The sequence below is a fragment of the Phoca vitulina genome, unplaced genomic scaffold (assembly GCF_004348235.1).
Source record: "Phoca vitulina isolate PV1807 unplaced genomic scaffold, GSC_HSeal_1.0 scaffold29, whole genome shotgun sequence".
Taxonomy (NCBI): domain Eukaryota; kingdom Metazoa; phylum Chordata; class Mammalia; order Carnivora; family Phocidae; genus Phoca; species Phoca vitulina.
The window spans coordinates 11,583,209-11,595,456 of record NW_022589732.1 but is presented as its reverse complement, the minus strand read 5'-3'; the positions used below and the strand labels follow the sequence as shown (position 1 = coordinate 11,595,456).

Here is a 12,248-nt window from a genome sequence, read left to right as displayed (position 1 = left end):
AGAGGGGAGAAAGCATGGAAAGCAGGACATTGATCAAACACATCACGGTAGAAATAAACTCTCACAGAACAATAAATATAAATGAACCTAATTCAGGGTCACACCGCCAACTACCCAGATTGGGTGACATCACAAAATCCAATGACTTGTGGTTAACGAGACCCACCTGAAACATAAAACAAAGGGAATTTAAAGGTAAGATGAAAGATCTCCCTGTGAGGACTAATCGAAAGAAGGTTGGCACACTGAACAATGGTCAAGATGGTAAACTTCATGTTACGTGTATTTTACCACAATTAAAAATAATTAAATTGGGCGCCTGGGTGGCTCAGTTGGTTAAGCGACTGCCTTCGGCTCGGCAGGGAGTCTGCTTCTCCCTCTGACCCTAACCCCTCTCATGTGCTCTCTCTCATTCTCTCTCTCTCAAATAAATAAATAAAATCTTTAAAAAAAAAAAATAAATTAAAAAAGAAAATTGGAATAGCTCTATTAATATCTGACTAAATTTATATTTGGGGGGGAGAAGCATCATTTGGGGTGGTTTAAAGAATTTAATTCACCGGGAAGACAAAGCAATACTAAACTTGTTTAATAAAATAGCCTCAAACATATAAAGCCAAAGTTGACAGAACTCTCATTGCAGGAGAAAATCTATAGGTCTTGAACAATCTGTCTTCACAGAGCGAGAGTTTAACATGATTTCCTTAGTAATTAAAATATCAAGAGACCGTAGTTTTGAACATAATACGCTGCGTCAAAAAATCAACCAACAGATATTTTTCTCACGTACACAGGAACATTTACCAAAACATTTAGTTAACCACCGAGAAAATTTCAACCAGCATCGAAGAATGGCTTTCATCCAGACACGTCCTGCTACAGTGTGACTATATTAGAAATCACTAGCCAAGTGATAGTATTTAAAACCCCATTTTCTTGACAGTGTAAAAAACATACTTTTAAATAACTCACAGGTTAAAGAAAAATCAGGACTTTTAGAAAATGTTAAGAAACCAGGCAGTAATGAAGAAAGACTTCCTACCAAAACTGTAGAGAAGCAGTTTAAAAGATTTTTAGGGCAATGTAGAGCCTTAGGTGTTTACATTAAAAAGGAACAAAAATGAAAATTAACGAGCTAAGGACTTAAGAAGTTTGTAAGGGGTGGCTGAGTGGCTCTTGGTTTCGGTTAAGGTCATGATCTCACGGTCGTGGGATCGAGCCCTGTGTGGGGCTCCGCGCTCAGCATGGAGTGTGCTTCAGATTCTCTCTCCCTCTGCCCCTTCCCGTGCTCAGGCTTTCTCTCTCTCTAAAATAAATAAATAAAATCTTTTTTTTTAAGTTAGTAAAAGAACAATAGAAGGAGTTCAAAGAATATGGGAAAAAGGAAGGAAATTAAAAGGTAAGAATGAAAGTGATCAAATAGGAAATAATGATTCGATAGAGAGGATCAATAAAGCCAAGAGCAGCTTCTTTGAAAAAAATAATAAAAGATAGAAAAATCTTTAGCAAGACTCATCTAAAAAAAAGAGACAATGATAAAAACCTGTGATCAAAAAGAAAACATCGCTAAAAAGATTCAGAAAGATATTTTTTCTAAGAGCGAGAGAGAGAGAGAGAGAGACTACTATAAATAACTTCATGGTCACAACAGTGAAATTTCAGACAGATTGGAAATTTTCCTAGAAAAATGTAACTTGCCAAAACTGATACCAGGAAAAAAGCCAGAAAATCCAAATAGAGCCATCACTGCTGAAGATATGGGCTGAGTACAAAAACTGGGTGCCAGTGTTCCACAGAATGGAAAAAGAGGAAAGACTCCCCAGGTCTTTCCATGAAGAACCCCAGAGGAAGAGGGAACCAAGAATAATCACAGGATGAAGGGAATGTCACTGTGACTGCATTTGGTTTTTTCAAAATAGGCACAATAATTGCAATCTGCACCCCCCGTTTTTTTGAAGGACCTCTCTGATTATAGTTCGTGTGTGTAGTGCCTAGAGTAAGTAGAGTTTATGTAAGTAGATGCAATCAGGATCAACAGTTTCCTCATGCATTCTGTGTAGAGTATCCATGGAACCTTTCTGTCAAGGGTAAATATTTAGTAACCTTAGGAAAATAGACATCAAAACCATATCCACAAGCAAAGGAATGAAGTTGGACCCCTTTACAAACACAAAAATAAACTCTAGGTGAATCATACCTGAATGGGAGAGGTAGAACTATGAGACTCTTAGAAGAAAGTATAGGAGTAAATCTTCATGATCTTGGGTTAGGCAAAGACCTCTCAGGTATGACATTAAAAATATAAGCAACAAAAAGACAAACAGATACTTTGGACTACATTAAAGTTAAAAAAAAAAAGTTTTGTGCTTCAAAGGACACTCTTAAGAGAGTGAAAAGATAACCCAGAATAGGATAAAATGTTTGCAAATCATATATCTGAAAAGGGTCTTGAATCTAAAATATATAAAGAACTATTATAAATGAACAACAAAAAGACAACACAATTCAAAAATTGGCAAAGCACCTGAATATACATTTCTCCAAAGAACATATACAAATGACCTATAAGCAAATGAACAGAAGCTCACCATCATTAGCCATTGGGGAAATCCAAATCGAAACCACCCTGAGATACTACTTCACATCTACAAGAATGGCTGTAATTAAAAAGTCCAATAATAACAATGTGGAGAAGTTAGAACCCTCCTACAATGCTGGTGGGAAAGTAAAATGGTGCCGCCACATAGGAAAACAGTTCCTGAAAAGTTAAATGTAGAGTTACCTTATGACCCAGCAATTCCATGATTAGGTATATATCCAAGAGAAATGAAAACCCAGGTCCACACAAAAACTTGTACGCAAATGTTCATAGCAGCATTATTCATAACAGCTCCAAAGTGGAAACAACCCAAATGGCCACAATTAATGAGTAAATACAATGTGGTAACTCCATACAAGGGACTATTATGCAGCCACAAAAAAGAATGAAGGACTGACAACATGGTACAACTTGGATGAACCTTGAAAATATGATGTTACATGAAATAAGCCAGACACAAAGGTCACATCTTCCATGAGTCCATTAATACGAAATGTCCTACACTTTCTGTCCTCCATCCATAGAGACAGAAAGTAGACCAGCGTCTAATGAAAAGAGCAGTGACCACTAAAGGATACAGGGTTTCTTTTTCAGAGTGATGAACGTGTTTGAAAATTGATCATGGTGGTGGGTGCGTGACTCTGTGAGTATACTAAAAACCACTGAATTGTACACTTTATTTTTTTCTTTTTTGAGAGAGAGAGAGAGAGCACAAGCCAGGGGGAGGGGCAGAGGAAGAAGAAGACTCCCCGCTGAGCAGGAAGTCTGATGCGGGGCTTGAACCCAGGACCCAGGGATCATGACCTGAGCCAAAGGCAGACGCTTAACCGACTGAACCACCCAGGTGCCCCTGAATTGTACACTTTAAATGCGTGATTGTATGTGAGTTCTATTTCAACAAAGTGACTAATCATAAACCATATGGAGGGTGTCTGGCAATTGAACACACTGTGTGAAAACTTACGTCTCAGACAAAAAAGTGTTTGTAAATCTCTTGTGAAGCGCTAAATGTCCCCCGGGGAGGACAGCTGTCATCAGGCGCAGAGGCCAAGAAAGGTCGTCCTAGACCCGATGTTATCCTCGCTCTTTAACGGACCGCCCCCACCAGGGTCCCTTGGACAGTAGCGACTTCACATGGCACTCGGAAAGTGCCAAATGCACATTTCATCAAGAATCCAAGGATTGTGAGAAATCCCCAAGACCTCCGTTTGATGTTATGGATGAGCAAACTAACCTGGAAAGGGGTTCAAACTTAGCAAGTTTCCAACAAAGCTGAGTCTACGACCTATTCCCTCTTCCTCACCTGTCTCTTCCTACAGAACTAAACTCACAGCCTCGGCAGGCTGACCTCTTTTTTTTTCTTTTCTTTTCTTTTTTTTTAGTTTTTTACAGGTGATTTTTATTTTTAAAGGTGACAGCAGCAGTAACAGGGGCATTCAACAGATATGTTTTGAATCACACTAGATTCTAAATATGTTTTGTGTTCCTGAAAGAAACATGGCGTGTCCCTATCCATTCCTTAAACGCAGAGATGTAATTTTATTCATGTGATGGTATCAACACTATTCGACATGTAGGGCCTTTTCCTCCCTGTTTAAATTGAATTTCATTTTGAAAAGCTGATGTTGAGATGTGTCGACCTATTTTAATCGGGTTACCTTCTACTTTTGTAAAAACAACACTAATTTCTCTGAATGCCGCTCCAGAGTACTTACCTGGTAGCAGTCTCTGAAAAGTTTCAAAGATCTTAATATATGTCTTCACGCTGCCATGCAAACAACAACCCAACTCCTGTTTACGTCCATGTGACAAAACTAGGCACAGACAGATAGAAGGCGGTCAGGAGGCTACAATTTCTGGAGGGGGGCGGAACCTCGCGGACGAGATGGCGTCCAGGTTCCCCGAAGGCAGCATAAGCCCCTGTTCCTGTAAGAGCAAGGCCCTCATGGGGGGACAAAGACTCAAGGGGTGAGCTACCCCTTGGTGTCACACGTGGTCTGGGGCCTGTGGGTATTTGTTCCCGTCATGTACACCAGTTGCAGTGTGAACTCTTGAAACAGCCCCCCCACTTACCCAGCTGTCTTCACCTCAAACCAGTGTGATTTTGGCCCCCAGAAGTTGCCCTGTGAGTCACTCAACCCATGGAAACCTCACCCCACCCTGACCTCAGGGAGGACAAAGGATGAAGACCCTGGGCCTCTGGCCCCACCCACATCTCTTTCCCCATTTGTTCACCCACCCACTCTGCGGCTGCAACCTCAGGCCAGGGCTGGAGAGGGGCTGGGGAACCAGTGTGGCCACTGGTTCTCCTCACAAAAGGGGGAACAGGTAACTGTGTCCTGGGGTACGTTGTTTGGGGTCTAGAGCCTGGGCGGGCTGGGAAGCAGGTGTGGGTAGGAAGTGGGCCAGGAGGTTAATTTCTCCCCACTGCCTGGGGAGGGGGGAATGGTCACCTGAGTTCACCCATGCTGAGAACCAGACACTGTTCTAAGCACATCACATGTAGTAACTCTCACGTTCTTCACAACCTGTAGGGTCTACACTATTATTATCCCCCTTTTCAGCTGAGGAAACTCAGGCGCAGAGAGGCTAGAGAAGCTTGCCAGGTCACACAGCTAGAGCCTAAAGGAGCTAGCCCAAGCCCCACGGTGAGCTCCTATGCTATGCCACCTCCTAGGCCTCACACACGTGATGCTGCAGATCAGAAGCAGGGGGACTGCCCTTGCTGGCCCACTCGTCAACCCCAGAGTTGAATCTCAAAATCCCCAGGCCCCTGTGTGTGCTCCACACCAAGCCTCACCTGTCAGCCCAGGCCTCCGCGCCCCAGGCAGCTCTGCTTGAGGGATGAGATTCTGGCCCTCACAGCTTTGCTTCCTGGAGGGCTGTCAGAAGGGCCGGATGGGGAGGTGAGGACAGGATGGGTGCTGGTGGGAGGGGGAGAGCGGAGGGGACCCATGACCACAGCTGGAGGGGCGGGACAGGAAGCAGAAGTGATGTGCACGGTGGCCTGGGTGATGAGCTGTGTGGTGAGCCTGCCTGGGGGCTGACACCACCACTTCAGGAGCATCTCCGGGGGGAAGAGAATGTCTGTGTAGAGCGTCTCCGCCCAGGACCCCAGGTAGGGAGGAAGGAGGGCATCGGGGAGGCTGCGAGCCCCTGGGTGGGGACAGAGAGGCCCGGGAGTGGGGCTGCTCCATCCGGGGAAGAGCCTGTTGGAGCAGGAAGTGCTATGACCCATGAGACTGTGTGCTGTCACTGACTTGCTGGGTGGCCTCATGCCTGCTCCGGGCCTCAGTGTCCTCACAGAGAAAGTAGAAACGCTATAGGGCATTGTCTATAAGGCCGCTTCAGATGCTGACAGGGAAAACCTTTTAGAAAGCTGGAAACAGGCTCCCTGGAAGATCATATGATGAGGACCAGGATAGAGATGGAGTTCTGTGCATTAAGGTCATAAACTGTGCTGGCCTCCCAAGTGGGATGACCCCAGAGCCTTCTCCTATTTACTTCCCCTGGGGCCTGCATGTCACCTGGAATCCCACCACCCAGTCACTCCTTCAGGTGAGGCGCAGAAGGCCCTGGCTAGAATGCAGGCGTTCCTGCTCTCCACAACCCCCCATGTCTCAGAGAAGCTGCGGTCCCTGGCAGGTGCTGGAAGGGACAGCCCTCCGAGGAGTCCAGTTTGGATAGGGGGAGAGTGTGGAGACTCCAGATTATAAACAGGTCCCTGTGAGGCTCCAGAGCCACCTCAAAATTGGGAAGAAATTTCTAGCCAATGGTTGCCCAACAATAGGCCACAGGTAGCTCGCGGTACTGCTGGAATTCTGCAGAGCATGGCAGAGAATGCCAGAGGAGGCGTGGGCATCCGGAGATCTGGAGAGGGAGCGTGAAGCCCTCCCCACACAGGAGGCAAGGGCAGAGGCACGTGCTCAGCCTCCAGGCTGGAATTCGGGCTACTGTTCTCCCATGAGGCTCAGAGAGCAGGCCCCAACGGGAAGGTGGGGACAATAAGGGCAACGCATTCTTTCTTTCCCAGTTCTGTTAAGGGCTGAGAACGAGAGAGGGCAGACAGAGAACAAGAGAGGTGGGGTGGGAAAAGCATGGCTTGTTCTGGGGCCCAAAATGATACTCCCCCAGAATCCAGGCTTCTCTAGAGTCCCAGATCCCTCCCCAAAATCGCTCCATCTGCGCTCTGCCCCCTCTTCCGTGCGCAGAGCCCCTTCCCCACCAGCAGCGGCTGTGGTCCTGGGGACAAAGCCATCAGTCTGAATCCCCATTAGGCCTTAAATAATGAAATCCTAGCAAGGGGCTCCTCCTGGCTGGGTGACCTCAGGCAAGTGCCTTCTCATCCTTGGGCCCATTTGTACAGGTGGGGGATGGGCCAGGTTTGTAAAGGCCATCGCAGCTCTGACGTTCAATGACTTACGAGGTATCCCATTCCCTCTCCATTCCATATGCCATGATGGTTCATCCTCCATACCTCTGCCCACAGCTTCCAGAGCCCAGACGCCCCCCGTCTCCGCAGCTCCATGGGTGCCCGCCTGTTCCTCCTGGGCCTCCTCCTGCTGCTGCTGCCCACGCCCACCCCAGCCCCCTGCCACACGGCCACCCGCAATGAGTGCCGGCGCAACCAAGTGTTTGTGCCCGGCGCGGCGCTGGCCGGGGAGGGTGTGGACGTGACCAGCCTCAGGCGCTCGGGCTCCTTCCCCGTGGACACGGAGAGCTTCCTGCGGCCCGATGGCACCTGCACTCTCTGCCAGAATGCCCTGCAGGAGGGCGCCCTCCAGCGCCTGCCCCTGGCACTGACCGACTGGCGCTCCCAGGGCTCAGGCTGCCAGCGCCAAGTGGTCAGGGCCAAGGCCAGTTCCACTGAGGGTGTGGCCAGGGAGGCGGCCAACAGCATCCGCAATGACTGGCGGGTGGGGCTGGATGTGTCTCCCAAACCCAGCGCCAATGTGCAGGTGACCGTGGCCGGCTCGCACTCCAGGGTGGCCAACTTCGCTGCCCAGAAGGCCCACCAGGACCAGTACAGCTTCAGCACTGACTTGGTGGAGTGTCACTTCTACAGGTGAGTGCTGCAGGTGGGGTGGAGGAGCTCAGAGAAAGGGCTGGGAAACTCGGCATGGTCCGGGGGCCCTGGGATGGCAGGGTGGGGACTCGGAGGCTGCGTCCACCAGGAGGATACACAACCCTGGTTCTCGCACACTGGGTGGTATGGTGCCCTCGGGCCTCCTCCCCGGGGTCCCCTGAACAGGAAGAGCCCTGGGAGAGAACAGGTGGAGGAGGAGCGAGCAAGGCTGTGCTGAGATCCCCAACATGGTGCCATTTGGATCTACGGAGTGCCCAGTTCCCTCTGTCCTGTGGGCAGGAGACTTCCCATCACTGGGCCTCATTCACCCACTCGACCACGATCACGCCTGTCATGTATCAGGCTCTGTGCTGGGAATTAGAACTACAGGGCTAGACAGCAGCAATCAGACCCCTCCCTTCAGGGACCTGGGTCCCACAATCCCAGAAATGCATGGTCTCCATGGAGCACCCAAGTCACCCACCCTGATTTCTCCCACAGTGAGACAGGGCGTCTCCTGCCTTGTGGCCAGAGCTTTCAGGAGCCCGATCTAGGGGACAGACGGACAGGGCCACAGGACTAGGTTCCAAAGCTAGAGGGTCACCATCAGTTTTCTAACTAGAAAATAAAAAGGAAAGAAAAAACTTTACTTTGCAAAGGAAAAGCAGAAATTCAGCATACCTAGGTCACCAAGGAGCAACCTTGGGTTTCCCTGACAGCTCAGTGGTTCAGAGCTTGGGCTTGGAGCCAGGCCACCTGGGTTCAAGTTGTCTTTCTATCACTTACATGTGACCTTGGGCAACCTTGAGGGATGGCCGAATGGGGAAAACTAACCACTGCTGGCCCATCTGATGTTTCTCTCCCCTTCCAGTTTTCACCTGGTACACTCTCCCCCACTCCACCCCAACTTCCAGAAGGCTCTCAGCGACCTGCCCCCCAAATTCAACACCTCCACAGAGGCTGACTACATCAGGCTCATCTCCCACTATGGCACCCACTTCATCCGGTCCCTGGAGCTGGGCGGCCGGGTCTCGGCCCTCACTGCCCTGCGCACCTGTGAGTTGGCCCTGAACGGGCTCACAGCCAATGAGGTGGAGGACTGCCTGGCCGTCGAGGCCCAGGTCAGCATCAGTGGCCGCGCCAGCTCTTCATCAGAACTCAAGGCCTGTGAGGAGAAGAAGAAGCAGCACAAGATGGAGACCTCCTTCCACCAGTCCTACCGGGAACGCTTTTCCCAAATAGTCGGGGGCCACCACACCTCCGTGGGCGACCTGCTGTTTGGGAACCAGGCCGGGCCGGAGCAGTTCTCAGCCTGGATGAACTCACTGCTGGCCAGACCCGGCCTGGTGGACTACACCCTGGAGCCTCTGCACGTGCTCGTGGAGAGCCGGAACCCACGGCGGGAGTCGCTGAGGCGGGCCGTGAGCAAGTACGTGATGGACAGGGCCCGGTGGAAGGACTGCAATAGGCCCTGCCCCCCGGGGCAGCAGAAGAGCCCCCACAACCCATGCCAGTGTGTGTGCCCCAGCTCGGCGGCCACCAACCAGGACTGCTGTCCCCGGCAGAGGGGCCTGGCCCACTTGGAGGTGATGAAATTCCAGGCGACAGGCCTGTGGGGAGACCACTTCACTGCTACAGATGCCTATCTGAAAGTCTTCTTTGGAGGCCAGGAGCTGAGAACCAACACGGTGTGGAACAGTAACCACCCCAAGTGGGAGACACGGCTGGACTTCGGGGACGTGCTCCTGTCCACAGAGAGGCCCCTGCGGGTGCAGGTCTGGGACAAAGACAGTGGCTGGGACGACGACCTCCTCGGCACCTGCGACCAGAAAGCGCAGTCGGGCTCCCATAAGGTGACGTGCAACCTGAACCACGGTCACCTGAGTTTCTTCTACCACGCCAAGTGCTTGCCTCACCTGGAGGGGGCAACCTGCCTGCAGTATGCCCCCCACGGTCTTCTGGGGGCGCCTCCAGGAAACCGGAGTGGGCCAGTGTGGTGAGCGCAGTGGGCCTTGAGAGGACCAGGGGACCTCTACCTGGACTGAATGGGGTTCTCACGGAGGGAGCCAGGGCCTCTCTTCATATCCCCAGTAGATAGATGGAAAACTGAGGCTTTTTTTTTTTTTTCAATGAAGTGGCTGAATTTCTAGGCCAGCCCTGAGTGTCCTGTCCAAACTGCCTTAGCTCTCTGATATTCTCGAGCCCTGGAAATGAGCTGGGGCTAGGCCACGCCCTCCAGCGCCTGCTACCCACGCCACAGCCTGGGTCAGGAGCTGGGCAGGAGGCCAGGAGGCCCTTCCTCCCAGACTGCTTGCTGTCACTGAAGACTTTCCCTTGCAGCCCTTGCCAGCATGGGGAATTCTTCATCCCATTGGGTCTAACCCTGCCCGTCCCGGCTGCTCTGCTTGCTCTCTCTTCTTCGCCCAGCCAGCTGTGCCCCTCAGCCAAATCCGGGACCGTCTGGACCGGCCTCGTGTGTGCACAGCCTGACGGAGGACTGATACCTGTGCTGTGATGGCCACCGTCATGGCCGTCCCTGTGGCAGAGGAGAGGGCCGGGACCAAAGGCGGCCGGAGAGACGGACGTCTACATCAGCAACCCTACCCAGCAGGACAGGGGGCTCACCCCGGAGCAGGCCAGCAACTGGCTTTCCACTTCCGCTGGAAACGTGGGGACCCAAAATATTTCACTTCCCTCGAAACTCCTGATTCAAGACCCAGCAGCACACACTCGGGGAGAAAGGCAACAGACATTCAGCCCTTAGCCGGGTGGCCACAGGGAATGGTGAGGACTATGGTGAGCTGATTTATGGAGCTCTGGCCCCGCCAGGCATTCCCAGGCAGGAGGGCTGGCAGGGCTGGGGATTTCTGAAAGTAGCCAGAAACCCCAAATTAACTTCTCTAATTGCTGGCAATGCAGTTCCCTTTGTAAAAATAAACCTACGTACAAGCCACAGAGAACGTGTGTGCAGGCCGGAATCGATCCAGAGCCGTCAGCTTGAAAGCTATCATTTCACCAGAACCCCCGTGACGGGCTGAGGAGCTCTCCCCCGTCCCCCACAGTTGGAGGGGAGAAGGCAGTGACTCCAACTAGGGGGTGACGGAGGCTTCCTGGCCTTGGCACGTAGGGAACCCCAGAGCCTCGGGGTCTGCCCTCAAATGAAATGGTCTTTGTTTCACACGCTTGGGACACAGGCCCGTGGGGGTGGGTGGCGAGATTCGGGCAGCCTGCTAGAACTGGCAGGATTGGGCCAGGCAGGGCTGCCGTCAGAGGGGCCCCGGCTTGCTGGCCTGGCTTCCTGACTCTCTCCGAAACTCCCTGCAAATTAAGGCCTTTGAGGTTTGTGTGGACCCATACTCTCAAAAGCCCAGCAGTCATGTTACACTGACCCCGAATCCCCAAGGGGGGTGGGGGCAGGAGGGACTGGCTGGCTCTAAAAGGCTGATCGAAGCCAATGTTCTTACACCTTTCCCTTCACAGCCACGCGCACAAACAAGAGCACAAGAAAAATCTTGAAAGGTCATGCAGGCTGCTGCGCTCATTGAAAATAAACATGGGTGTGGGCCGTAGCCCTCTGGGAAAGCAGGCCTGGCTCGGGGGACTGCTCTGACTAAAGAGGGGAGCCTTGTTTAAGTGCCCACAGGATCAGTGACCTCCAGCAATCGCTTTGTTCCCTGGGCCTTGGTTTCCCCAGAAGGATACTCTTCATTTTTCTCCGTTCCCAGGACTGTTTGGAAGGGGGCCACAAGCCTTTCTAGAAGGTCAATGTTCCATAAAGGGTACTGAAAGGCCATCTTGTTACCCCTCCTGGTGTTCCATCTAGGGAGGCTGGGACCCGGAGGATGTAGCTGCGGTTGCAGAAGTTATTAGCACAGCCAGGTCTCCGAGTCCTGCGCACGGCGCTCCGAGCCCCAGTCTTGGGAGAGACCAGCAAGGCTCTAGAAAAAGGGCCCTTGGGCGAAAAGGTGTGGGATGGCCAGGGAGGAGGAATGGGCCGACCTTGTTGAGGAGCAGCTCACCCTCAGCCCCAATTCGAGACCCAGTGTGACATTTCCCCTTCCAACCCACACAGACTGGAAGACTGTCAGCCCAAGGCCCCTTGTTTGCTCGGGGAGTTCCCTGCTGGGCCAGATCGCTTCCATCGGCCCTCCTCAGGCTCTGTCCTCACCCTGTCCCACCCTGCTCCGGCCTGGGAGGCTGATCTGTCCGCACCCGTCTCTAGTGGGCAAGAGATCGGGGGCTTGGGGGGGTTGGTGGGAATTTCAGAGACTCGAGCTTTTGCTCCCCTCCAGTCTCTCAGTGAGGTGGCCCGTGTCCAGCTGGGTCACTGCTCTTCCCAGGGGGCTTCTGCCTGTCTCTGGGCAACTGCCCCCCTCTCTCACCCTTTCAGACCCGGGGATGGTAGCAGTTCCACTGTACTAATCCTGAGTTACTGCACTATCCCATGTGTTTCTCTATAACCCCCCCTCTGTACACAGGCCTTTTAGAAACAACCCTCCCTGAAATTATTACAATTGGAATTTGCCACTGGCCTCTCTATGGCCTGAATGTTTGTGTCCCCTCAAAAGTCACAGGCTGAAATAG

General features: G+C 51.6%; 1 protein-coding gene across 1 annotated transcript; it reads left to right on the top strand.

The window, feature by feature from the left end:
- Positions 1–5,668: 5,668 nt before the first annotated feature.
- PRF1 (perforin 1) lies at positions 5,669–10,612 on the top strand. Its single transcript, XM_032423789.1, has 3 exons — positions 5,669–5,717; positions 7,089–7,664; positions 8,536–10,612. Exons 2-3 carry the CDS (start codon positions 7,126–7,128, stop codon positions 9,662–9,664), a joined length of 1,668 nt encoding a protein of 555 aa, XP_032279680.1. The 5' UTR covers positions 5,669–5,717; positions 7,089–7,125; the 3' UTR covers positions 9,665–10,612.
- The last annotated feature ends 1,636 nt before the right edge of the window (positions 10,613–12,248 follow it).